Genomic DNA, 25,065 nt, shown 5'->3' with positions numbered 1-25,065 from the left:
TACTTTATGTTGTCAAAAAAATATGTGGCAAACTGTCACTTGTATTCTTTTGAGATTCAGATAATGTATAGACCAAATCCGGCATAAAGTTATCACAATACTCAAGGGCGTTGGCTATTTTGCTCTCTCTGTCTCGCTTTCTTTTCTCTCATTTTCTCAATTTTATTATAAAATGTACTTTCTAAATATGTGTATGTGTGTACATAAAAGAATAATTATAAGGTGAACATAACACACCAGTTAAAAATTAGAATATTGCAAGGGCCTAAGAATCCACGTCCAGTCATTCACATATCTTCCTCTTTCTTCTCCTCCTTAAAGGTAACTAACAATCTGATACTTGTAATAGTCACTTGCTTGTTTATATATATATATATATGGTATGTATATATGCCTTTATTTAGGGCATTTCAAACTTCAGAGAAGCGGCATCATTCTATACAAGTGTTTTTCTGAGTTGTGTCTTTCATTCAACACATTCTGGAATTCTAAGTAACACCCATATTACTGTATGGAGCTATAGTCCCATCATTTTCATTTCTGTGTAATATTTCATTGTCTATGTATGCAGCTATTTATCAATTTTTTGTGAATATTGTGAATTTGTGACATTTTGGTTGTTTCCTGTTTGGGGTTATAATGATTAATGACTCTGTAGATATTCACATGTATTTCTCATGGTGGAGATGCACAAGTGTTTCTTTAGGATACATGCCTAAAAGTGGAATTGCTAGCAGAGAGTATGTGTTTTTTCAAATATGCTAAATAATGACATGCTTTTTTCAACACTTTTGTACTTTTCTTTCAACACTTTTGTAGCAATACACTCACCCAGCAACAGTGTATAAGAGCTCAAATTGTTCCATATCCTACCAGCACATGGGTATTGCCAGTCCTTTTAATTTCTGCAATTCCATTAAGAGTGTAATGGTATCTCATTTAATTTTTCCTTTATTGGCACTGAATATAGCACTGATCTGTGGGTGTAAGATTTTATATGGGTAGAAGTTTTAAATGTTTATTCTCAGATATAGAAATAAGCATATTTTTCAACTGAACATTTAAGAGATAAGACTAACAACTTTTGATGAAAAGAAATAATGTGGATGAAAGAATAATCTTACTTTTCAGCTCTCATTTTTCATGATAATTTCAATTAGTTTTCCATATTCATGTATTAAATTTATTTTTAATAAAAATTGGAGCTAAAAATGATTTTAATATGCATATGTTTTTAACCAAGCACATGACTATTAAGCACCAGCCAAGTCTTATGCTGGATAAATACACTAAAATTATCCTCATCAATGACATAGCCACCAGCCGTGTACCGTTACTGAGCACTTGAAATGTGGGCAGTACCCCATGTTGAAAATATAATATTTTTCAAATATTTCATTAAATAACATATATTACTAAATTAATTTCAACTTTTTCCTCTTTAAATAGGGCTTCTAGAAGATTTAATATTATATATGTGGCTCATATATTTCTATTGACAAAATTGGACTATAATGATCTAGTAACTTAAGAAAAAATCATGAAGGTTTCAAAAGAAGACAATGAAACTATGCAAAACTTAAAAGTTCGTTTTAAACAGACACACAATTTAAAACTTTAAGTACTCACAAAAACTGCAATAGGAATGTAGGAATCATTTTACAAATAAAGTAGGCAACAGTGAGCTGTTTGAGTCATTAATACAGTTCAAATGGATACATGTATCCTTTTAAAATATGTATATTTCATACAACAATCCCATTGCTGTGTAATGTCTCTTTTTTTCAGTTCATTCAGCCTAGAATGCTCTTCTAGTCCATCTTGCATATTTCCTATTTGCGTTCAGAGCCCAGGTGAGATAACCCTCCTTTAAGAAATCTTCAAAGCCCCTTTGAAGAGATCTTAATGTCATTGGCTTTATATTATGCATACTTTAATTATAGCACTTTTTGTACGTTGCACATTTCATTATAATTTTTGTTTCCATAGCTATCTCTAAACTAGACTATTTGCATTCCTTAATTTTCTTTTCATTTCCCAACGTAGCATAGTATTTAATACATCCAAATAAATGTTTTTGCCTTGACACCACATGACTTCCTCTTAAGAGCTATGGGTCAAGGTGACATGTCAGAAATACATCTGAATTATGCATGTTAATGAGATTGACTATGAATACAGATTTGAGGGTAACTGAAAATTTCATCCCCTAAATTGTTGCCACACCTAACTATTCTATCATTTATCAAGACTTGTGGCAAACAACACCTTGATGGTGTGTCTTCCCCAATTCCTAGCAGTTTATATTTCTGTTATGCCTAAAACATAATAACATTCTTGCATATATCTTAGCTGGCTATAATTTAAAGTCAGGAACAGATCATAGCTTTTATCCATTTCTCACAGTCCCTACATTTTCTTATTCCACAATGGCATATAGGATACATTCCATTCTTTCAACCACCTTTAGCAAAGCATTCATTCAAATGTGACATTTTCTCAGTGATATGGCCTATACATAGCATTAGAAGTAAATACAACACGTATGCTATTAAGCATAAATTAACTCTAATGTAACTTGCCTATCTATATAATGTGGCTGCATTCTAATAATTATCTCAGTTTCTTGGAAACTTTGCAGTTAGAGGACTTAAGCCTGGGAACCTTATTTTCAATGATGGAAATACAAATTTTAAAATGCTGCAGAAAATAATTGGTTCACCTCTAGCTGGCACTGAGTTGCAGCTGCACAGGCTGGCTGTGATATGGCTGTGGTCAGTGAAGGAAGTCGTATGCAAAACACTGCTGGGTTGTCTGCTGCAGCTGACAAAGGGCTCATTGCAGTATTCTGATGATATCTGAAGATGCAAGCAGATCTTGGAAGGACATACTGACCACACTCAGCATGTCACAAGAATCAAGGCATAAGGTAAATTTATTTTGAATAATGGTAGAAATAAAAAGACTTTCAAACCAGTAAAATAGCTCTTGGTGAGAAGCAGTGGGGTCTCTGAAAATTTTAATGTCTTGTTAATTCTCCATATTAATTTACTTGGTAGCTCCAATTTCTTCTTCAATTTTCTCTTTCACATATAAACACACATCAAGGACATTTATGTAAATAGTTGTCCACATGTCCAAACCGTACACATTTCTGCTTATAATTTATCAGTTTCTTCTTGTGATATAATCTGGAATGTTTCCATAAACCAGAACCCCTCAGAATATTCGCTTTCCTATAAAAATTTCTAGAGGAAACTAATATTGCAAATTTTTAAAAGATGCATTGTACATAGTAGATCCAGTAAATGCCAGAAGACTAAGACCTATTAAGCCAGGTTACTTCAAATAGCTCTATTCAACTTAACTTGGTGTCACTCAAAGAAACTGTATAAGGTGGAACATGAGAAAAAGGACAACTTTGCTTCTGCCTCGGGTCTTAGAGTCTACTGGCTATGGAATACCATTTTCCCCATTGAGTCTCCATGTACAGGGCTCTAGATTAGGGGGTCTCTTCTATATCATCCTGGTGAATGGGGATTTCTCTAGACAAATTTGCTCCAGAACTCACTCTCATGCTTACACAGATTCTACCCTGTATCCAGTGTTCTTTTCCTTTGTTATAATCCTCCAGAGCCATATCTGTTTAAGAAAATAGAGACTATGTCTTTATTGGCATCCAGGAAAGGTGAGCCAATCTGCTATCCTTCCACTTCTTTCTTTAGTAGTCCCTTCTTCCCTGCTTTAAAGTAACAAGGAAAGGCAAATTAGCCATGTATGTGCAAAGCTCATTTTTAATGATGCATTACTGATTCTAATTAGTTTTGCTTTTCAGAGAGTTATATCATTTTTTTGCATTTTTTGTGTTTATTACTAATATTTACATTGCCATGATCTTTACGAGTTATGTCATTTTATTTTCAGGAGGTGGTAACTGATTCACAATTTTAGGAGAATTAAAAGAATATTGCCTCCCTATGTAGTGATACCCTGCCTAAGGACACATTTCTCCAGAATGGGGGCTATAATATTGCAACTCAGTATACTCCACAATGCTATGCACATAATTAAAAGTTAAGAAATGCTTACTGAATGAATGAATGAAACACTGTAACCAAGGGGCAAATTTGAATAAGACAGAAAAGAAGTACACTTTGACTGCTGTTTGCAAAGTGTGAGTATAATGGCTGCTAAAATAAGGGTTGCACACTCCCAGAAAAGAAAGGACCTAGTTCACCTTAAGGGATTGGATTTTTCATATTTAATAGGATAACTATGAATTAAATTACTCTGTTAGAAAGCATTATAATAATGATATTTATCCCCTTAATTACTTTATTGCCTTTATTAATTTTTTTTTACTTAGGTGGTGCTTTTTTTCTCTATTCCCATTAGCTAGATCTGGAGACAAGCAGGATACGTGGATTTTCATTCAGGAGCAGCAAGGACAAGTAAGATGAAGCATTTTGAGGGGGTGAGCAGGCCCAAGCAGCAGAACATGGGACCAGAGACTCAGAGAGAAATGACCAGGAGGGAGTTTCCTATGGAGGGGCAAGGCCCGTAAACCTTGGAGTTTCTAACATCCATTTTTGAGCTTTCTGTTTTGGCTCTGCAATCCCATTGTGCTACCTTTAAGCCTTCGGTTATATTGTTAAACACACCCACCTTGTATTGGCCCTGGTTTGTGGAATCAAGTGAAGGGACAGGAGAAACTGCAGCCTGATGGCAAAGTGAAGCAAATGCCACTGGAAAATGTGAAGGGCTTCACAGCAGGAGCTGAGGAGATGGTATGAGCACTCTGAGTCATGAACGGCTGCTCCTGGCTCTTCTGTGAAATGGACGCCCTTAGGAGAGAAGGGCTGATGGCAATGAGAGAGTGGAGTAGAATGGCCACAGGGAGATAAGGCCAGCTGGGAGGGTGGACGCACATGGCTGTATGAGCACACAGTGACAGGACACTTGAAATTCTGGGTTAAATTAGGAAGGGTTTGTGATACTGTATTTGAGAAAGATTGGAAAACAAAAAATAATGGAGGAGAGGGAAGGCCTCAGTTTGGTTTCTGCTACATGTTCAAAAATGAAAAAGTAATGCCTGTGCTGTCTTTGGCAGGACAAAGGGAAAGTGTGTGAAGGATGAAAAGGTAGCAACTGCATCTCATCAATTGCCTTAGGTAGTCAGTGGCCTGGAAAATCTGCATTTGCAGGTTAACAGTGGAAAGATTCCATCAGTCAGGCATATGGTCTTGTCCAAATATATAAATGCGTGGCCTTGTACATACCAAAATGCTTGATGCACTTAAATTTTTATTTTTTATTTCAAAATGTGGTATTTCGTAGACCAGTCAAAATTAACTGGTCAATTATAAACCTAATTTAAAACATCGTGTTTGATAGTGTTAATAGCAACTTGGATTCTTCAGAAAGCAATTTCTCCAAATGACCTTAAGATACATTAAGAAATTGTGCTCGCTTCAGCAGCACATATACCAAAATTGGAAAGATACAGAGATTAGCATGGCCCCTGCACAAGGATGACATGCAAATTCATGAAACATTCCATATTAAAAAAAAAAAAGGAAAAAAAGATACATTAAGAAATTTAGGAAATATAATTTAATTTAATTTAAATGACTAATCATTTTTATTCAGCATTTCTGTACAATAGCATCAAATAATGTCAGTTTTTTTCTCAGCCACATGTCAGGGAAAAAAAAATCTCTGCCTTATAAAACAGAACCAAAATTTTTGACCAACTAGTACCTATGAGACTGAATTCATTTTAATCATTTTTCATAACTGTCTGTATCTTCTCAGGCTGATTAACTGTTTTTAGAAGCAAATAATTTTGCTGATAATTTATTATATTTTACAAGTTCAACCTTTGTAAATCACATCATCCACCACAATTGAATTGGTGAGTCAGTTGACATGGTGAACAAAATTTCCATGGTCACCTGGTCAGCTGCATTTAGAAATATGAATTGTTCACTCAAGGTCATAGTGTCATCCCCCCCCCCCATGTGCAATACAGTTAATTATCACCTGTCTATTTCAATTAACTTTTTGAGGTTGTTGAAGATTTCTATTTTAAAAGTGTCTGATTAACTATATCAAATTTGTTTTAAAAAGATAAAGATTCATTTACATACATAAATAGTAGGGAATACATTCTTGTTTTTTGTTTGCTTGCTTTGGGGGGAGAGGTGGGGAGAAGTCTTAGGAGAAAATAAAAATGTTATATTCAGACATTTTCAAAATGTAAATAATTGTACTTAGAACTGGCAGGAATGTATACTTAATGGAATGCTTTATTACAGCATCTGGCAGAGGTCCCTTCTAGAAATCAGAACTATAGGATAGCAAGTTCAAAAGTGTATATTCCAAGAAATAAAGAAAAACTGAAAGTGCATGAAACTCTCCAAATGAGGGTTGTGTATTTAACCTTCTGGCTTGTCTTATTTTTAAGTTGTTCCTACAGCCACCAAGTTACATGATACTTTCTGAAGAGCATTCACCTTTGGTGGTGGATTCAACTCCCCTTGTTGTCCACAGGACAAAACGCAGCATTCTAAAAACAGCAGGGCACTCCCTTCCTCTGTTACCTGTCAGCTGACGTGAGGGAGGTGGGCACCTTCTGAGGTTTTGCACATACTGTGTTTTCTCTCCTTGGTGACAAGAAAATCCTTTTCTTTTAACCTGGCTGCTTTTGAGGAAGTGACTCAGACCTCTTCATGGCCTGTAAAGGTAAGAGTAAATATAGCAAACTATTATATTTTGCTTATATTCTGGCTCTGAAATTATATAGTCATAGAGGTGTTGCAATTAGTGGCAATGATTGATACTTTCATAGCTCTTGTTTACTATTTTTTGAACACTGGAATTTTGAAATTTTAACTCCAAGGAGCATGCTGCATCAATAATAATAATAATAATGGCATCTGATTCAATGTAAAAGTTAAGATGCAAACAGTGTTTTAGTTGTAATGAATATAAACATAGTGAATTAATAAAAAGTTCTACATAGCAATATTTAAGGTGGGAATATTGACTGTCAAACACAAGATGGGTTGATATTCCAAGCTTAAAGAAATTTGAAAAAAACTTTTCACATCACCCATAAGGTAGAAAGTGTTAAAGTACAGTCCAATAGTTTTGATTTCCACTTATTGTTTAAAATATATGATACAGCCATTTATTATAAAGAATCCAACAATTTATTGCTACATTCTAGTGAATTTGATAAACAAGGAAATATTTCAGAATTGCAGAGCAGAAATCTTCCAAAATCCCTTTGCTGGTAAATTTACCACCAAAATCAAGAAGAAAATGTCTTTTTTTTTTTAACTTTTTTTATTAATTAAAAAAAATTAACAAACATTAAGATATCATTCCATTCTACATATACAATCAGTAATTCTTAATATCATCGCATAGTTGCATATTTATCATTTTTTAGAACATTTGCATCGATTTAGAAAAAGAAATAAAAGACAACAGAAAAAGAAATAAAATGATAGCAGAGAAAATAAAAAATTATACATACCATACCCCTTACCCCTCGCTTTCATTTACCACTAGCATTTCAAACTAAATTTATTTTAACATTTGTTCCCCCTATTATTTATTTTTATTCCATATGTTCTACTCTTCTGTTGATATAGTAGCTAAAAGGAGCATCAGACACAGGTTTTCACATTCACAGAGTCTCATTGTGAAAGCTATATCATTGTTCAATCATCATCAAGAAACATGGCTACTGGAACACAGCTCTACATTTTCAGGCAGTTCCCTCCAGCTTCTCTGCTACATCAGGGACAACAAGGTGATATCTACTTAATGCATAAGAATAACCTCCAGGATAACCTCTCAACTCTGTTTGGAATCTCTCAGCCATTGACACTTAGTCTCATTTCACTCTTCCCCCTTTGGTCGAGAAGGTTCTCTCAATCCCTTGATGTTAATTCTCAGCTCATTCTAGGGTTTTTTCTCAGTCCCTTGATGCTGAGTCTCAGCTCATTCCAGGATCTCTGTCCCATGTTGCCAGGAAGGTCCACATGCCTGGGAGTCATGTCCCATGCAGAGAGGGGGAGGGTGGTGAGACTGCTCGTCATGTTGGCTGGAGAGAAAGGCCACATCTGAGCAACAAAAGTGGCTCTCTTGGGGGTGACTCTTAGGCCTAAATTTTAAGTAGACTTGACCTATCCTTTGTGGGGTTAAGTTTCATATGAACAAACCCCAAGACTGGGTGCTCAGCCTATAGCTTTGGTTGTCCACACTGCTTGTGAGAATATCAAGAATTCAACTTGGGGAAGTTGAATTTCTCCCCGCTCTCACGATTCCCTGAAGGGGGCTTGCAAATACTTTTCCAGTCACTGATCAAATCACTCTGGGATTCATCGGGGCATCACTCTGGACAAACCAACAAAATCTCATGTCCTACCTGAGATTCCAAGTACTTATGACATTCAAACTATCTACATGAGTTATATTAGGAAATGCTCTAGTCAAAATATAAATTTTGTAACAAATAAACATTTTTTGCTTTAGTCTCACACATAAGGTGACATTTTAAAGTATTAATTATCATCTATTTTCAGCACCCTGCAATAATGACATTCCTTTGTTCTTCCTCATGCAAAAACATTTTTAAAATTTGTACATTGTACATTTCACTATTATTATATACTCTAGGCATTCCTAGATTATACCATCTCAATCTTTACCATCTATCTTTCTTTCTGATTTCATTTATGTCCCCAGCCCTCCTCCCTCTATCATTCTCACATGCAGCTTCATTCAGTGTTTAACATAATTATATTACAGTTAGGTAGTATTGTGCTGTCCATTTCTGAGTTTTTATATTCAGTCCTGTTGCACAATCTGTATCCCTTCAGCTCCAATTACCCAATATCTCACCCTATTTCTATCTCCTGATGGTCTTGTTACCAAGGAAATATTCCAAGTTTATTCACTAATGTCAGTTCATATCAGTGAGACCATACAGTATTTGTCCTTTTGTTTCTGGCTAATAACACTCAGCATAATGTCCTTAAGGTCCATTCATGTTGTTACATACTTCATAACTTTATTGTGTCTTACAGCTGCATAATATTCCATCTTATGTAAATGTCACAGTTTGTTTAGTCAACTGTTGATGGACATTTTGGCTGTTTCCATCTCTTGGTAATTGTTAATAATGCTGTTATAAACATTGGTGTGTAAATGTCCATTTGTGTCCTTGGCCTTGTGTCCTTTGAATAGAGACAGCATATAGATGGGTCCTGTTTTTTAATCCATTCTGCCAGACTATGTCTTTTGATTGGAGAGTTTAATCCATTAACATTCAGTGTTATTACTGCATGAGTAGTACTTTCTTCTACTATTTTGCCTTCTGGATTTTATATGTCATATCTAATTTTCCTTCTTTTTACCTTTACTCATAGTCTTCCTTTCTACACTCTTCACCACACCTTTCTCTTCTGTCTTTGTATCTGTCTCTAGTGCTCCCTTTAGTATTTCTTGCAGAGCTGGTCTCTTGGTCACAAATTCAGTGATTTTTTGTCTGAAATTGTTTTAATTTCTCCCTCACTTTTGAAGGACAATTTTGCTAGATATAGAATTCTTGGTTGGCAGTTTTTCTCTTTTAATAATTTAAATATATTATCCCACTGTCTTCTCGCCTCCATGGTTTCTGCTGAGAGATCTGTGCATAGTCGTATTGGGCTTCCCTTGTATGTGATGGATTGCTTTTCTCTTGCTGCTTTCAAGATCCTCTCTTTCTCTTTGCCCTCTGACATTCTAATTATTAAATGTCTTGGAGTATGTCTATTTGGATCTATTCTCTTTGGGGTATGCTGCCCTTCTTGGATCTGTAATTTTAAGTCTTTCATAAGAGTTGGGAAATTTTCAGTGATAATTTCCTCCATTAGCTTTTCTCCTCCTTTTCCTTTCTCTTCTCCTTCCGGGACACCCACAACACATATATTCGTTGGCTTCATATTGTCTTTCAATTCCTTGAGTCCCTGCTCATATTTTTCCATTTTTTTCCCTATAGTTTCTGTTTCTTGTCAGATTTCAGATGTTCCATCCTCCAGTTCAGAAATCCTATGTTGTCTCTCGAAATCTACCATTGTAGGTTTCCATTGCTTTTTTCATCTCTTCTACTGTGTCTTTCATTCCCATAAGTTCTGTGATTTGTTTTTTCAGACTTTCAGTTTCTTCTTTTTGTTCTTTCCTTGCCTTCTTTATATCCTCCCTCAATTCATTGATTTGGTTTTTGATGAGGTTTTCCATGTCTGTTAGTACATTCTGAATTAATTGTTACAGCTTCTGTATGTCATTTGAATTGTTGGTTTGTTCCTTGACTGGGCCATAGCTTCAATTTTCCTAGTGTGATTTGTTATTTTTTGCTGGCATCTAGACATTTAATTACCTTAATTAGTTTATTCTGGAGATTGCTTTCACTTCTTTTATCTAGGGTTTTCTTGCTGGATGAATTTGTTGTCTATCCATTCTTTGACATTCCGCTCAGCTTTATCTGGACCTTTAGCTTAAGTTTTGTTTAACATAGGAGAATTTTTCAGTTCTTGTTTTCTTGTTTTTTGCCCTGCTTGTATGGTGCCTTCCCCCCACACACACACACTTAGGAGGGTCTACTTAGATATTATATACCCCAGCCAGATTTTACCAGACCAAACTGGCCTCCTATCAGGAGGAAAGAGTCACCTGCATCGGTTTTCCCTGAGGGTGAGACCCAGCCAGTTGAAAGACTTTCCTGTGAAGTCTCTGGACTCTGTTTTTCTTATCCTGCCCTGTGTGTGGTGCTTGTCTGACTGCAGGTCCCACCAGCATAAGATGATGTGGTACCTTTAACTTTGGCAGACTCTCCCTGCTGGGGGTGTGGTGGAGACAGAGGAGAGGTTGTGGGCTGGTTTTAATGGCTTCAAATTACCAAGCCCTGGTGTCTGAATTCCTTGATGGAGGGATTCTACCTGAGTTGGGCTTCACCCCTCCCCTGGGGAAGGCACAGGCTCCAGACAAGCCCCCCAAAGAGCTCACTTCTGCCTATGCATGGGGCAGTTGCAGCCTGAAAAGTCCTGCCGCTGTATCCAGAGGCAGTCAAGCCTTTGTAGATACACAGCCACAAAAACCTCTGTTTCCTTCTCTTTTTTTTTCCTTTTTTCTGTCAGTCCTGCCCCATTGACACTGGGGCAAAAATGAGCAACCTCCACTTTGATCAGGTTCACCTAAGCTGGGGGCCTAGTTTTAGTAATCAGTATTTGTTAATTAGTTCCACAATTGGCATTTGATTGTGCCCCGTCCCTGCTGCTGGTAAAGTCCTTTCCTTTCCTCTCTGGGAAGTGGCCTGTGGGGGAGGGGCGCTGGCTGCCATAGCTTTGGGAACTCATGGTTCAGGGGGGTGCTTGCAGCTGTGTCTGGTCACTGACGTGGCCCCAGGAGCTGTTCTGTACTGTTTCTGGTTATTTAGTAGTTGTTCTGGAGGATGAACTAAAATGTGCATGTTGTTAAGCCACTATCTTGACCCAGAACCAACATGTTTATCAAAATATCTTCTTTTAATCAAGCAGATTAATTGCCAACTTTTGAAGAAAGCTAGTAAGTTTTGCCTGTAATGTCTAAAATCATATATATATCATTAGTGTTACTTAAGTCAAAGAAGTTCTCAAAGGACAGTGGTTGTGGTTATTTTTTAAGTTTGAGTATGGTAATCTCACTAAAAATGCTTCTGGAACTTGTATAAAAAATAAATCATAATGAGTTTTCATTCTATTAACGAAACAAACCATTAAACACTAAGTTATAAAGAAAAGTTTTAGCATGAAGAATTACTACCAGAATTATTGGTGAAAACCTTTTAACCTAATCACAAATAAGATAATAGAATTCACCAATGTATCATATGCTAAATGAAATTTATGATCCATTCACATAAACATGTATGTTTACCTGCTTTATTTATCAAAATCCATGTTTGGACATATAATACGGAACAAACAAGGTAATTTTTTCATTTTCTATCAACAGTTAATGTAGACTGGTTCCTGAGTATCATTGGGAGGGCTCAAACAAAATATAAAACATCGACCTGAAACAGTAAAATCATGAGTTTTAATATGTTTGCTTCATTGTTTCAATTTGAAGGTAAGCCAAATAAGATCTTGACATTTTTTTCATTTAATACTGATAGTAATACAGTCCAAAACACTTCATCACTTTATAAGAGTTACAGCAACAACTCTAGCATGTAAGGAAAAGAGTTGCAGAGTACATAAAATATTTATAAGCTAGTTACACATTTTTAAAAGAGCATGTAGAAATTTAAAGCCAGATAGAAACTCAAAGACATTTTCTTCATTGGGTCATCTGAGTCTTTGAAGAAAGTTGGTGACTAGAAAGCAACTGATGATCCAAATATGATTAATCTACCAACAGAACAATGATGTTCAGTAGTGATAAGGACTTGAACTCAAGACTAAACTGAAAGGAAAACTTCAGGTGGAAAGCTAATACTTTTTCTGCAACCTACTCCAAATATTTAAGAAAGGAAGGTGATAAAATATCTGTTGAAGACCCTTACACCACCCTAAAGCATTGAAGTGAAACTTGAAGCTTTCTTCTGAATTAAAATGTCTTGCTTGAGAGGGCAAGTTATGCTATCATCATCATTTACCTACACAGAATATTTTGGGGGAAAGTTTTCTTCAATAGCAGGAGTTAAACAGAATCTAATATACCTATAAGATGGAATAGATTTTTGACATTAATACTGAAAAAGGTTATGGATCCAATATTTTCAAACTATTTATAATGAAATATTAAATGATTTAAGTGATTTTTGTGTGAAATGTATTTTTATCCCCTAAAAAAAGTATTTCAGCACATTATCTAAAACATCACGATGTTCATCAAGAGAGATGAAACTGGGCGGGCCGCGGTGGCTCAGCGGGCAAGAGTGCTTGCCTGCCGTGCCGGAGGACCCCGGTTCGATTCCCGGCCCCAGCCCATGTAAAAAACAAACAAACAAACAAAATACAATAAAACAAGAAAATGTTTAAAAATGTTTCCCTTCCTTCCTTCCATCCTTCCTTCCTTCTCTGTCTTTCCTTCCTTTCCTCCCTCTCTCTTAAAAAAAAAAAAAAAAAAAAAAAAAAAAAAGAGAGATGAAACTGTCTTGGTAATCATCATTTTGCCAGGGATTATGCGCTGGTTGGTATTTCATACACTTGGTGGTGCACCAATCAGCACTGCTAAACCAAAGGACAGTATGAATGTTGGGTGTCATTGGAACTGAAGAGAAGTCTCTCTTTAGTATGAAGGAACAAAATTAGAGCAGATTTGAGAAAACAGGAGTTGCCTGGATGATTTGAACTGGACAGGAACTGACCTCAAAAGCTGCTCCATAGCCAATGAAATCCCAGAAAAAGAAGCAAGTGATTTCAGAGTGATGGGTCCAAAAGTCTGAGACTGAGACAAACCCATACTCTACTCCTGAGTAAAAGCTTTAGCTGTGATGTTCTTAGAACCTGCTGCAAGATCTAAGGACCTAAAGACCTGAACAAGGGATGTAGAGCCATTTGACAGACATTCCATCGCTTGCTGCATTTTGTTATGGGAAAGGTAGTTTACATGATAAAATTGGGGTCATTTGACAGCTTTTTTAACAATTACAACTGACAATGAGAGAGAAACGAATAGCCTTTCTCCTGTTATTATCAGAAATTGACCACCAGACATGGTATTTAATTGAGGGAGAATGTGTATAGTAAAATGCATGAAAAACAACAAACTTAAGCTTCTATTTTTTAAATAAGGCTACACTAGTGTAATCACCACCCATATCAACTTATAGAACATGCTCACCTCAAGTATTCCTTTTGCTGTTAACAGCCTTGCATACCTACCCCTTAGAAAAGCCATAATTCTGAATTTCATCTCTGTGAACTAGTTTTCCTGGATCATGGCTGTGCCTTCATGCTTCTCTGAAAGTCAGTTATGCTTTGGACACTAAAGCTGAAGAAAGGATGTTGCCTTTTATTGCTTTCCAGTTGTTATTGCTATACTGGTCATTAGCTGAGCACACACATTTGACATAGCGTTACATAGTTTCATCTGGGTTTACAGCTTGAGAGTAAGAGAAGTCCTAAAGCCTCTATCATTTTGGTGTGCCCCAGATCTGGGAGAAGTTTCGCTAAGAGTCCTCATGGGAAGCATGTTTGCTTCCATTATTATAGGGAACTCTAATTTACTTGGGTCAAATGACAAGTTGGTTTCCATTTGGTTGTAACCATACAGCAGTTCCAAATTCTTAATGTCACAGACCAGTACAAACATAGTGATCCATCTTGATCTATTCTTGGAATAGGGGTAAATAAATAAATGAATCACCTGGCAGTTACCTCTCACTACTGATACATGGACGCACAATCTTAACGAGGCTGTCATTACTAGAATTGGTTTATCTGCATGTCCAAAGGTTCATTTCCTCCACCATTTTTTTAAATTCCCATGATCCTTCACCAGTTTTTTAAGTTCCCTTCCAGGTATTCATCCAGGCTATACTTGAATTTTCTTAATGAAAACTAAGAAATTAATTAAATTAATTAATTTTCTTTTTCTCTAAAAGAAGCTCAGTACATCGTTTTGTTATTCTCTTACAAAATTTTATTTTTAGAGATTTAAGTAATACAGAATATACCCCTAAATAAACTTTCATGAATTTAGGTGTCATTGTTGAATAGAGACCATTCTGTTATTAATGAAATAGATGTTTTAGTATATGTGCTATGTATAGCTTCAAAGATTTCCTCCTTATATTAATTTAGAACCAGTTTTCTTGTATAAGCATGCCTTGTTTTATTGTGATTTATTATGTTTCACAGATATTGTGTTTTTTATAAATTGAAGCATTGAGTAAAGCCCATCATCGCCATTTTTCCAATAGCATGTGCTCATTTTGTGTCTCTGTCACATTTTGGTGATCCTCACAGTATTTCAAACCTTTTCATTATTATATCAGTTATAGTGATCTATGCTCTGTGATCTTTGATATTACTCTTGTATTTCTCTTGGGGTGCCATGTACACATCTAAGCCATTGAACTTGATAAAAAATATTTTGTGTGTGTTTCGACTGGTCCACCAACTTGCTATTCCCCTTTCTTTCTCCCTCTTTTGGGCCTCTCTATCACCTGAGATGCAAAAATAATAAAATTAGGCCAATTAAAACCTAAGCCTCTAAGTATTCAAGGGAAAGGAAGAGTTGCACATCTTTCACTTTAAATCAAAAGCTAGAAATGGTTAAGCTTAGTGAGGAAGGCATGTCAACAGTTGAGACAGGCTGAAAGCTGGGCTTGTTTTGTCAAACAGTGAGACATGCTGTGAATGCATAGGAAGAGTTCTTGAAGGAAATTAAATGTGTGCTCCAGTGAACGTATTTATGATAAGAAGCCAAAACAGCCATATTACTGATGGAGAAAAAGTTTTAATGGTCAGGTTAGAAGATCAAAATCTTCTAACAAGCCACAACATCCCCTTAAGCCAAAACCCAATCCAAAACAAAGCCCTGATTCTCTTCAATTCTGTGAAGGCTGAGAAAGCTGCAGAAGAGAAGTTCCAAGCTAGCAGAAGTTGCTTAATGGGGTCTAAGGAAAGAAGTCGTCTGCCAGGTGAAGCAGCAAGTGCTGATGTAGAACCTGTAGCAAACTCCAGAAGATCTAAAGATAATTGATCGAAGGTGCCTTCACTAAATAGTAGATTTTTCATTGTAGAAGAAACAGCCTTCTATTGGAAGGTGGCGTCTAAGATTTTCAAGGCTAAAGGAGTCAATGCCTGACTTCAAAGTTTTGAAGGACAGGCTAACTGTCCTGTTCTGGGCTAATGCAGCTGGTGACTCTCAGTTGAAGCTAAAGCTCATTTATCATTCTGAATATCTGACATATCTTAAGAATTATATTAAATCTACTCTGCCTTAGCTTTCTAAATGGAAAACAAAGCCTGAATAACAGTATATCTGTTTAACACAGGGCTTAATGGATATTTTAATATTTTGTGGCTCAGAAAAAGATTCCTTTCAAATTATTACTGCTCATTGACCATCCACCTGATCTCCCAAGAGCTATGACAGAGATATACAATGAGTGTTGTTTTTGTGCTTGCTAATGCAACATCAATTCTACAGCCCATGGTTCCAGGAGTTATTTCATCTTTCAAGTCCTATTTAATAAATACATTTCATAAGGCTACAGCTTCCATAAATAATGATTCCTCTGTTCAATCCAAGCAAAGTCCATTTTAAACCTTCTGCAAAAATATTCACCATTGTAAATGTCATTAAGTACCTTGATGATTCATATGAAGAGGTCAAAAATATCAACATTACCAGGAGTTTAGAAGAAATTGATTCCAACTCTTATGGATGACTTTAAGGGGTTCAGGATTTCAGTGGAGGAAGTAATTGTGGATGTGGTGGAAATAACAATGAACTAGAATTAGAAGTGGAACCTGAATTGCTGCAATCTCATTATGAGATTTGAATGGATGAAGACTTTGCATCTTTTGGATGAGCAAAGATAGTTCTTTCTTGCAATGGAAACTGCTCATGGTAAAGATGGTGTGAACATTGTAAATCAGAAACTCCTATCTGAGAGATGATTGAAAAAGTAATATTTTGATAATAATATAGAAAATTGATGGTTTCTTAGAAAATCAAGGCCAAACATTAAAGAATTATATTTTATGTTTTGTGAAATTGGGTGAATTACAAAGGGAATTCATATTGCCAAAATATTACTGGACAGTTATACAAAACACCAGCTAGCATCAATTTGACATCAAAGCTAAGTTAGATATTATATACTGCCCTTAAGAATCTTACAATTTCTTAACTTATGAACATTCTTGTCATATTTGGGGTGAAACCATTGATGTTCAAAGTGTGTCCTCAGATCAGCAGCATCAGCTTCACCTGAGAACTTGTTAGACATGAAAATCCTCAACTCCTCCCACAACCCAACTATGGGAACCAGAAACTCTTGAGTAGAGTCAGACCATCTATGTCTTAGCAAGCCTTCAAGGTGGCTCTGATGAAGACTAAAGTATGAGAAACATGACTTAAACCTAACCATAACAGTATGACTGATGAGGTAAGACAAAATATCCTTTGCTATTGGGAGGAACCTACATGATATTTGGGGAAAGGAGAATATGCTTTGGATGACAGTCATAATTTAAATTAAATCCATACATCTAAGATAATTTTTGGGTGCATGGTCCAGGAATCGAACCTGGGTCTCCCACATGTAAGACGAGCATTCTACCACTGAACCACCCATGCACCCGACTAAGGTAATTTTTATGTGCAAAACTATATAGTTGTTTTACCATTTATTTGCACTTTGAGGTTTTTACTGCTTCTTCTTTGTGAGCAGATGTTTTATTTACCTAAAAAACACAATTTTTCTAAACCCATTTTTGTTGGGTAAGTCATTGAACAACTTCTCACAGCTACTGCCAGCAGACTTCCACATTCCTCCTGCTCTGCCTTAAAAGTCAAAGGATGGTGGCAATGAATTGTGAAAATGAAGGAAAGGCCAATAAAGTGAGAGGCAGCAGCAGAAAAACTATCATCAGAATAAGAAAGCCACAAATATTAGATGAAAGGCAAAATCAAATGGTCTAAAGTTAAATACAGGTGGAAATTTCTCTTCTCTTGCAGATGCCCAGAACCAAAGAGGTAGAAGTGTGCCTGGTTTTCTTCCAAGTGTTCCACAATCAGATCGAAGACTTCATGCCTCACACTCCCATCCAGGGAACCAAGTGTGGCAGCCATGTCTCTCTCCACCAGGCAATTTCATGCCAACAGTCAGTCTCCCTCCTGGGCTAGAACAGTTAAGCCAGGTATTTTTACTTTTCTACTTCTCCAAAGTGTTCCCCTTAAAATGAAAACAAACTTCATTTTCTTGTGTTTCACAGTAGATGTCAAAGGGCTTCAACCAGTAATTTACTGAAATGAGAAAATTATCCTAAATCAAGAAATTATAAAATACTGATTTTACTTCTATTATTTGGGAAGAAATTTATGTTTCCTTTTATTGCTATTACTATTTTTGTATTTACTTGATATAGTGACAAGACTGAATGAATACTTTTAATTGAGCTATTTAGCAATTGCTAAAGGTGTCGGCAAATTTATCCTCAAGGAATAGTCTAATATGTCCATCACTAGCAACCATCTAATTTAAGAATATTTATTGATTATCTACTTACTCAAGGCATAGGAGAAATATAAAACCTAGCCTCTCTCACCTCAAATACTCTGCCACTTAATTGGCAAGGCAAAAATTTGCTGATGCACTTTACTGTCAGACAAATACACAATTTTAATGTGCACAGGTGTTCAGAGGAGAAAAAAATCATTAATGTCACAGTCCAAAGCAGAAAATTCCACAAGAAGCTAGGAGTTTGGTTTTCAACTAAGTCTCAAAAATGATGCATTCCAAGGGAAATCATAATTTCAAGTTAACGTTACTGCTGCATTTCCAGGCCAATTTGCTTGAAAGCTCATATTATTATTAGGTAGTCTAGTCATTGGAGGGTAAGCAGTGATTCAATCCTTTTATTAAATCAATCAACAAATATCATCATCTGAATTATATGACACATAAATAGCAATTGTTATTCATATATACTATTGTTGCTTTTGTATATTTAATCCACAAAAGATTAGAAATACATTCACAGTAGTATTGAGTTGTCAGCACATCTGCTGCAATTTTCAGCTTGCTTGGCATTCTTTCAAACTATAAAGTCTATCTCCTTTATCAAAATCAAACCTCTGTGTTAATTCCCTTAAGGTACAAGAGATTTCTGTTGTGCCTGATAGGGTTTAAGCTGCATGCAGCATATGTTCCTGGGAAAATGTTTATAATTGCAGATGCCTTATCCAGAAACCCACTGGCAGACAAATGGACTTTAGAGACTGGAGAGCACGGGGAGATATGTAAAAGAGCTGGAAAAGCTAACCTACCATCTTCCTTCTGCAGAAAGGACCAGCTGTAATAGCTGACTAGAGTTGATTAACTGCTGCAGGCTGTTTGGGAATGTTGTCAGACAAGGTTTTGCCAAGCATAAAAGTGATATACCAGTGCCAGAGGGCTGAGGTTTGATGATCATATATGGTCATCACATATTCTTCTTCCATCCATGAATGATGACCCACCCGCAGCCAGATGCTTGACAGTAATACATTTTTTTTCATATTCAATAAATAGAGATATGAGCCCACTGGCTTCTATTCTAAAATAGAGCAAATTTCCCAAAAATATGCCTTTGGAAATCTTTTCCAGAAAACATAACTATGCCATAATTGGTGAATACTTTATCTCCAAAGAAAAAGTAATTATTCACTTCATTTTAAAAGAACTACTTGAAGGCAAATTGCATTTGCCTTCAAGCAGTGTGCATCTGTAGGAATAAATGAACATTTCTCAAAAGTTTTATTCTAGTATTTTCTAAGAAACACAACACAAAATGAACTATTTTGTCTTGACTTTCATTGCAAAGTCATAGAATTAAATTATGAACACTTGGAAAAATCACATTTTCAACAAATGTCCAGGTACAGATATGGCAAAAATATCTTCTAAATTAAAAAAAATAGAAATTATATGTTATCTTCAATCAATTCCATCCAATGACTATTGAGCAACTTTTTTTCCATAAAAATTGAATTAAATTCTCAGAAGCATACCAGAAATTTTTAATATAACAAAAATTCACAGGGCCATAGGAATACAAATATTTCTTAGTGATACATTTTGGAACATATGGAAGGATCTGTGAAGAGAGTATATAATAGTATACATTAACAAGTGAATGGAACGCCATTAACCAAATTTTCTTTCTGCTTATGTAAGTTAAATCTAATCATAAATGTGATGGTTTCTCTTTTCATATTGGATTAATTTTTCATTATAGTCAACATAAACATTTTACCCCATCAAAGGGTAATTAATTATTATACTCTCACCTAAGATAAAAGCAGAAAGTTAAAGTCCACCAAATTTACATTTAAATGTAATATATACAATTTATTTTGAAACATACATTAGACAAATTACTGACACCTATAAATCTGATAAGGTATACATAAAAATTAATTCTTAGATGATATATCCAAGGCTTTCATTATATATATATATTTTTTTTTGAATATGGAGTGTTTCATGAATTTGCATGTCATCCTTGTGCAGGGGCCATGCTAATCTTCTCTGTATCATTCCAATTTTAGTATATGTTGCTGAAGCAAACACTGTCATTATATTTTTATTCCTATACCTTTCATGCTCAAGGTGCACTCAACTTTCTCTGACACTTGAACACAAGATTCAATCTGTTTAATGTTTCCAGCAATTTTGAATCCATCAACCAATTGCAAACCGTTGAAAAGGGCTCCTTTGAACCATGGTTAAGGAGTAGCCAGGGCTATTTAAATGAAACTAAAAACAACAAAACAATGTCCTCAAATCCAAGAGGTATGTCCACAGACAGGGAAGACCAAATGTTATTGTAGAGGCTAAGGTGAGTAGAAGAGTAGAGGAAATAAGGATGAAAGGCACCCACGAGGCCCACAGTGTCTTTAATGAATTGTTTCCCCAGTACCTAAAATGAGTACTGCAGAAAGAGTAACAGAGTCGAAAGCCTGTCAAGCAGCATGGGTTCTAATCCTGACCCAACTATTTACAAACACCACAATCAGGCAAATTACTTCATCTCTCTGGCAATGTTTCTCAACATATAAAATAAGAGTAATGTAATCTATCTTTCTGAGTTATTGTGAGGATTAAATTAAATACTGTGTCAAAAGATCTAGAAGAGTGATCCTTCTTCATCCTAGAGCAGATGGAAATTTAGAGTGCATAACTTTCAAGGCCCAACCTTGGACAATAGCGTGCATATTCAATGTACCTAAATTCAGAACTTATTCATGCCTAAATCACCCCTCCACAAATCCACTGCTACATAAGCACGTAGATCCTTTTTGAGGCTTACCCCTTCTCCTCTCACAATCCCCCGTTTCCCTCAAAAGAGGAGAGCAGAACAATTGTCAGTACACTGCAAAAGACCAATTCTAACTGAAAAGAAAAACTTTTAGTCTTCTGCCATAATTGTGAAAATAGGCTTTAGAATAATTTCAGATCATAAATTAATTTAAAATATATATTTTTAGGTAATCTCAAAGAAAGAAGCCGCATGCACGCTTTTACCAATGATGAGATCTAAGCAGAGGAAATGATACCGGTCACCTCTGCTTCAGGAGGGCGGCGAGGAGAATGAAGGGAACAGTGCGCACCAAATGTCTGGGTTAGTGGTGCCTAATCTAGACCAAATAACGGTAATAAACTCTTCATTTTACCCGTTACCAGTAAACTCATTAATGTGAAGGAGAAGAGACTGAATGGAAGGAAATTTTACAGCAAAGTAGAAAACTGGCGTGTTAGAAAATAAGGTGATTGGCGCCATATGTAGCGTTCAGGATCGTGCCTTAGTGGACGATCAAATACTGTACATTAAATTTGAAATAAATGCAGATAAATTACATTTTAAGTACACAACTCTCATTTTCCTTTAAAAAGCAATTTTCATCGTAGATTTTTAAAATATTTCTCAACTATTAGTTCCGTTCTAATTTGCATTCAGTGAATTTTGTCATGTTGTGTATTTAGTTGCGTAACTCTTTTTCTGCTTAAATTGGTATTTTGCTGGTATGAGCAGAATTTTTTTTTTTAGCTCAAAGGAAGGTATGAATAAGAAATATTTATAGAACAACCTGGTTCGACGTTACCAAAGACACCACATCACTCTGAGGGATAAGCTGGAGCATGACCGAGAGTCAGGCAGGCGTGGAGAGAAGGCACTCAGGTCATGAGTTAAAAAAAAAACGAGTTTCATAAAACATCCTAAGCATTGTTATTCAGACATTAGTTTAAAAATTTTAAAGTATTGTTTCCAAGAGTTATTCTTATTTTCCATTAGCACGGACACTCGAGAGTCAGCCATAGGTCCTATTTATGTTTTTAGCAATTCTCCGTTGGAATTTTCAGTGTTCCTGTACATTTTTCCTTGAATAAACAGTGTTTTACCTCAGCAGGCAGAGTTCTCACCTGCCATGCCTGAGACCTGGGTTCGATTCCCACACCTGCCCATGCGAAAATAAATAAACAAATAAAAAGCATTTTACTACATTTTGCGGTCTGTTTTCATCCATCTCCCAAATCAGGAACGAGAAAGTTACTTAATATCATGTAGACTAGAAAACAGGTTAGTAGTAGTATCTCTAAGGTTTCAGAATGTTTGACATAACACTTTTTGTTCACTCTGTGTCATCTTTTAACAGTTTGACCTGATAATCATACATCAGCAGGTGGAGCTTCTTGGAAGTAAGTATATTCCATTCTGCACTTATTAAAACCATTGAGAATAATATTTTCATTTTCATAAGTTTCTTTACATCTAAATATTTTATAAAGAATAAAGTTAAATATGTAGAACAGAGTTAGAGCACAAAGAGGACCAGGCCTGCTTTTTAAATTAAAAACTGAAAGTAAAATTATTAGTCTGCTTTAGAGAAACCAAAAAAGCATGAAACTCTCTAAGCCTTTGGTGGAGTTGCCATTAAAAGGATTTAAGTATTTGACCAGTTCCATGCATGCTAATCAGATATTTTCTTAACAATCTCAGAAATAGAAATCAAGGTTGAAGCTAGATATCAAGAATTCATCAAAACAGAGTTCCATCTTTTATTGTTTAATCAGCAATTCATCAAATAGGCACACTAACAATACAGAAATTTACAACAAGATTACTAATGATTGTGAATTACTGGGGTATTTCCTGCTTTAATATTCTACATTATTCCTGACATTTGTCAAAACTGAAACAGATGGCAGAATAGTATGCAGCTATAGATATATTGCCAGATACAGCTTTTAGACAGAATCATTGCTCTACCTGTAAAGTGTCCCATTAACTTCCACACACTACAATTATTATTCAACTAATAGAGTCTTCTTTGTAGTATTGCTTCTGTAGTTGAATAGTTGTCACATCCATCCTATATTTAGAGTCAAAATAATGGCATAGATTTTGTCTCAGCATTTACTTGATTTCAGTGGTTAAGTCCTCAAAGTTTACAGCACACAGTAGAATGGTGTCAGTCCCTGAGCTTATTTCTTTTAATAACACAGCCTTTAGTTATTGAAAGGCTTTGATTCTCTGCAACAGCAATATTTTAACGAAATTGTTTGGCTTCATTAGTGACACTTGGCACTGAGACCTCCAACAAATATGAGATTAAAAACAGCTTGGGACAGAGACTTTACTTTGCAGTGGAGGAAAGCGTCTGCTTCAACTGCACTTTCTGCTCCACTCTGCGGTGTTGTGTCCTGTGGATCTTGGATAACTCAGGTCGGGAGGTGATCACGGTGAACAGGCCCTTGAGATGTAACACCTGCTGGTGTCCTTGCTACCTACAAGAGGTTGGTCGCTGATGCCGGGTGTCACACACACACACAAACACACACACACACACATGAAAATATTAGCAAGTATTTCTTTAAATGCATTCATTTGGTGCTAAATGTCAACCTTTCAATAGTTTTAAATTAATTTGACATTTCTTAAAACTCAGAACAGAGTAATTCAGTGGTGGAATTCTCACCTGCCATGCAGGACACCTGGGTTCAATTCCTGGCCCATGCACTTCTCCAAAAAACAAACAAGCAGACAAACCAGGACAAAAAAAATTCAGCAAATGGTGCTGCAATAACAGAATACTCACATGATAAGAGAATGAAATGTGACTCCCACCATACAGCATAAAAAAAAATCAGAACAGCTTGAGGATTGGTGATTCACTGAAATGTTTTCCTTTCCAACACCCACCCACCCCAAAGAAAAAAACCACAGCGGCTTCCATGCTGTTAATCCATGAAGGTCGCTCTTATGAGCAGAAATGCTCTTCAGACTATGAACTTAATAGAGAAGAAAAGGCAACATGAGATCAGGTGATGGTTACCAGCTTATTTTGCAAATGTTTCATTATTTTCATATGGATTTTATTTGATTTATGTGTATATGTTGAAATATAACACGATAGATGATAAATGAATTAGTCAAATGGAGATTTAAAAAAAGAAGAAAAACTTGAAAAAGCAACTGCTAGTCTTTAACTCTTGGAAAGAAGACAATCAGCTGTTGGAATGGTATTTAGTAATTATAATTCTGCAAGAAGCATATGTTTTTAGTTGAAGACAGAGAAGCTGGAAGTTACAATGTGAAGAGAAAAGAATTCATGAGCATTTAGCAATTGGAAGGTAGGGATTTAAGTAGATGTGTGTTTTGGTTAGAACAGGGAGGAAGTAGACATGAAATATCACAACTGGGGCTGCCTTGGGCTTAACCAATTATTTTGCTTGGAGCAAAAATGGCAAAGAAGCCAGAGTCACAGGCACACAAGTCTGTTAGTGTGCATATACTCTTTGGGGAGTTAAGACAAAAACATATACTTGGCATTGTGCCAAACATACAGCTAGCTATAAAGTGAATCATTTGGCTCTATAGATTATGAAAAAGAACACTTTTGTTTTCTTAGAAGTGGATGTTTACAATGACTTAAAGAATGAAAAGTGATTTTGTAACAGAATATTCTTTAGGGGCAATTTAACATTATATTTAAATTAAAATATTATAAATTTAGAAACTCTTCTTTTTTATTATCTCTTCTTACAGCTAGAAATCCAAGCCACTCCTGGTACTATAATTGGTTATGTTGCACAGAAGTGGGACCCCTTTCTGCCTAAATTTGCAATCCAAAATACGAACAAAGAAGATATTCTGAAAATTGTTGGTCCTTGTGCAACATGTGGCTGTTTTGGTGATGTGGACTTTGAAGTAGGATTAATGAAATGAAGGAAGTTGTCACTTGGGTTGTGATTTTTTGCAACATAATTCAATTGTAAAATACTTAAATAAATATCTCTGAAATAAA

The 25,065-nt window shown here is 35.7% G+C and overlaps 1 protein-coding gene, 1 long non-coding RNA gene and 3 other non-coding genes across 5 annotated transcripts in view; 2 read left to right on the top strand and 3 right to left on the bottom strand.

The window, feature by feature from the left end:
* LOC143688498 (uncharacterized) overlaps nt 1–25,065 on the bottom strand; it is an 88,850-nt gene that overhangs the window by 53,122 nt on the left and 10,663 nt on the right. The window lies entirely within an intron of this gene.
* LOC143653148 (U6 spliceosomal RNA) lies at nt 5,463–5,566 on the top strand. Its single transcript, XR_013161123.1, has one exon. It is a non-coding gene; the product is annotated as a U6 spliceosomal RNA (small nuclear RNA).
* TRNAV-UAC (transfer RNA valine (anticodon UAC)) lies at nt 17,282–17,352 on the bottom strand. Its single transcript has one exon. It is a non-coding gene; the product is annotated as a tRNA-Val (tRNA).
* Nucleotides 17,814–25,045, top strand: LOC143688485 (phospholipid scramblase family member 5-like). Its single transcript, XM_077166482.1, has 5 exons — nt 17,814–17,915; nt 21,247–21,411; nt 22,414–22,456; nt 23,334–23,554; nt 24,807–25,045. Exons 2-5 carry the CDS (start codon nt 21,373–21,375, stop codon nt 24,984–24,986), a joined length of 483 nt encoding a protein of 160 aa, XP_077022597.1. The 5' UTR covers nt 17,814–17,915; nt 21,247–21,372; the 3' UTR covers nt 24,987–25,045.
* Nucleotides 20,225–20,327, bottom strand: LOC143652617 (U6 spliceosomal RNA). Its single transcript, XR_013160793.1, has one exon. It is a non-coding gene; the product is annotated as a U6 spliceosomal RNA (small nuclear RNA).

Source organism: Tamandua tetradactyla, chromosome 1 (genome assembly GCF_023851605.1).
Source record: "Tamandua tetradactyla isolate mTamTet1 chromosome 1, mTamTet1.pri, whole genome shotgun sequence".
NCBI classification, from domain to species: domain Eukaryota; kingdom Metazoa; phylum Chordata; class Mammalia; order Pilosa; family Myrmecophagidae; genus Tamandua; species Tamandua tetradactyla.
Note: the sequence above shows the minus strand (reverse complement) of the source record. Positions and strands in the feature narration are given on the sequence as shown.

Coding starts and splice junctions, on each gene's coding strand:
- LOC143688485 (XM_077166482.1), top strand. CDS start 21,373: ATGTCTGGGTTAGTGGTGCCTAATCTAGACCAAATAACG. Junction 21,412..22,413: donor CTAATCTAGACCAAATAACG/GTAATAAACTCT, acceptor ATCTTTTAACAG/TTTGACCTGATAATCATACA. Junction 23,555..24,806: donor GTCCTTGCTACCTACAAGAG/GTTGGTCGCTGA, acceptor CTCTTCTTACAG/CTAGAAATCCAAGCCACTCC.